We start from the raw sequence: 2,566 nt of genomic DNA on the forward strand, positions 1-2,566 counted from the left end.
ATGAATTTTTATGTAATTTTTGAAAATTCATAGCAATCTAATATTCTGATGATTCTAAAGTAATTTTATATTTTAAATTTTATAAATAATTTAAAAAATATAGAGTATTTTAATACTCAATAATTTTAAAAAAATTTACAATATACAATATATTTCTACACATACAAATTTGATATAAAGTTTTTATGCTTTTACATGTATGTAATTCGTTTATATAATGTTTCCAATTTTTTTCACATTATTATATATATTTTTTCTTCAGGTCATGTATATGTATTACTTATTGGGTCATCGGTTGATGGAGCTACCAATCAGCGTTGATCGGAAGGAAGTGATCGCGGAAAATACTTATCTATTAACTCTCGATGGTGATATCGATTTTCAACCAGCTGCTGTGAAATTACTCGTCGACTTGATGAAGAAAAATAAAAATCTTGGCGCAGCTTGTGGTCGTATTCATCCAGTTGGTTCAGGTAATCTTCGAGAAATAATTTTCAATCGAATTTTAAAAAATGACATAATAAATATTTATATAATATATTTTAAAACTGAAAAAATAATTTTTCATATTGCATTAGGTCCTATGGTGTGGTATCAAATGTTCGAATACGCTATTGGTCATTGGCTGCAAAAAGCAACGGAGCATATGATTGGTTGTGTGCTTTGTAGTCCTGGTTGTTTCTCACTTTTTAGAGGAAAAGCTTTAATGGACGATAATGTGATGAAGAAATACACGACAAGATCAGACGAGGCTAGACATTACGTGCAATACGATCAAGGGGAAGATCGATGGCTTTGTACACTTCTCTTACAACGTGGTTACAGAGTATGTATTTAAAAGATCTCTAATATGTTTTTTCCTTTATCAAATAATAGAATTTATTTGAATGATCGATTACCCGAACATAGAATGAATTATCACGAGTATATTTATTTAAATTATATATTTATTTTAAGTAATAGACTTAAAATAATTTTTAAACTAATTTAAAATCTTTAATATTATTAATAAAGATATTATAAGCAATATTTTTCCAGAAATAAATATCTATTGTGTTTATTTAACCTTAAAATTCGATTAAATTCTATTAAAATTAGAAAAAATTTAAATCGCTATAACTTTGAAGATAATAATTTCTGAACAATAAATAGAAGATCATTAATGCGGAATCTTGCCCTTTAAACGCTCTTTCATTTATCTCGATATGACTTCCGGTTCCAGAGATATTGTATAAAAAAAAAAGTTTTCGTCATTTATTATTTATCCTCGTCATTTCAAATCTCTCCCTCGCACCTTGTCTCACTGATCTATCCCAAACTTCAGACAAGCGACAGATTCCTGGAAATGCATACTACGTATATATGCGTACGTTTTTTCAGAAAAAAATGTAGGTCACTAGATCACTATCCCATTCATAATCTTTGCGCTAATTCAAACATTATGGAAAGTTTGAGTCTTTATATCTCGACAACCGATTGAGATATTGAGGTAAATCAAAAAATGACTTCAAAAGTATAGTTCTCTCTATTTTCTGAATGAATTTCGATGGCAAATTTTTTAGTTTTTTTTTCATATTTTTTTACGTGAGAAATCTAAATATATGGTTTTTTGATTGCAATAGTCGTGATGTTAAAGTATATAAAAATTTATATTTATTTAATTTTACAGTTTTATATTTATTAACACGAATTTGTAAAAATCATTATGCTCTCTGTTTTTTTATATTCGTTCGTACTTAGAGATATTTTCATTGAGAATTTCTAATTGTTAATAATTAAAAAACAAAATTGAAAACACTTCGAATATTTTTATTTTTGATTTTTGATTGCTATATTTTGATTTGAGAAATTACTTCTTAAATTTTTAAATATCTGTAAGATTTTATAATATTTTATTAATATTATAGGTAGAATATTCAGCAGCTAGTGATGCTTATACTCATGCACCTGAAGGCTTCAATGAATTTTATAATCAACGTCGTCGATGGGTACCCTCCACCATAGCCAATATCATGGATCTTCTGATGGACGCAAAACGGACCATTAAAATCAACGATAATATTTCTCTCCCCTATATTTCTTATCAAATCTTACTCATGGGTCAGTTATATATATTTTTTAAATATTACTTTTCACTTGATTGATATTTTTTTCATTATTAAAATTTTTATATAATTTCTAAATTTTATCTATATTTCTAAATGTTATAAAATTTTACTCTTATTCTCTAATTCAATCAGATCATTAAATTAAATAAAAAATAAATAAATAAATCCAAAAATTACTTATTTATCGTTATTTTTTCAGGTGGTACTATTTTAGGACCAGGTACGATTTTCCTCATGTTAGTAGGTGCCTTCGTGGCTGCTTTTAAGATCGATAACTGGACTAGCTTCTACTACAATATCATTCCCATTCTCCTCTTCATGCTCATATGTTTTACTTGTAAAGCGAATATTCAAGTAAGTTTATCCATCTATATATAAACCAGCTTTATCGCTTTGACCGTATTTGCAATTTCTTTTTTTTTTTTTTTCGTGCCCTTGTCTTTCAGCTTCTGTGCGCG

The 2,566-nt window shown here is 27.2% G+C and overlaps 1 protein-coding gene across 7 annotated transcripts in view; it reads left to right on the forward strand.

Annotated features, from left to right (window-relative positions):
- Positions 1-2,566, forward strand: part of LOC102681708 (chitin synthase chs-2) — a 43,699-nt gene that overhangs the window by 28,812 nt on the left and 12,321 nt on the right. For all 7 annotated transcript variants that reach the window (XM_031514857.1, XM_031514860.1, XM_031514856.1 and 4 more), the window contains 4 exons: positions 263-473; positions 579-826; positions 1,908-2,100; positions 2,308-2,462. In XM_031514857.1, coding sequence (XP_031370717.1) covers positions 263-473; positions 579-826; positions 1,908-2,100; positions 2,308-2,462 — 807 coding nt within the window. The remainder of the gene's footprint in view (positions 1-262; positions 474-578; positions 827-1,907; positions 2,101-2,307; positions 2,463-2,566) is intronic.

Source organism: Apis dorsata, unplaced genomic scaffold, assembly GCF_000469605.1.
Source record: "Apis dorsata unplaced genomic scaffold, Apis dorsata 1.3 scaffold_1281, whole genome shotgun sequence".
In the NCBI taxonomy this organism is placed as follows: domain Eukaryota; kingdom Metazoa; phylum Arthropoda; class Insecta; order Hymenoptera; family Apidae; genus Apis; species Apis dorsata.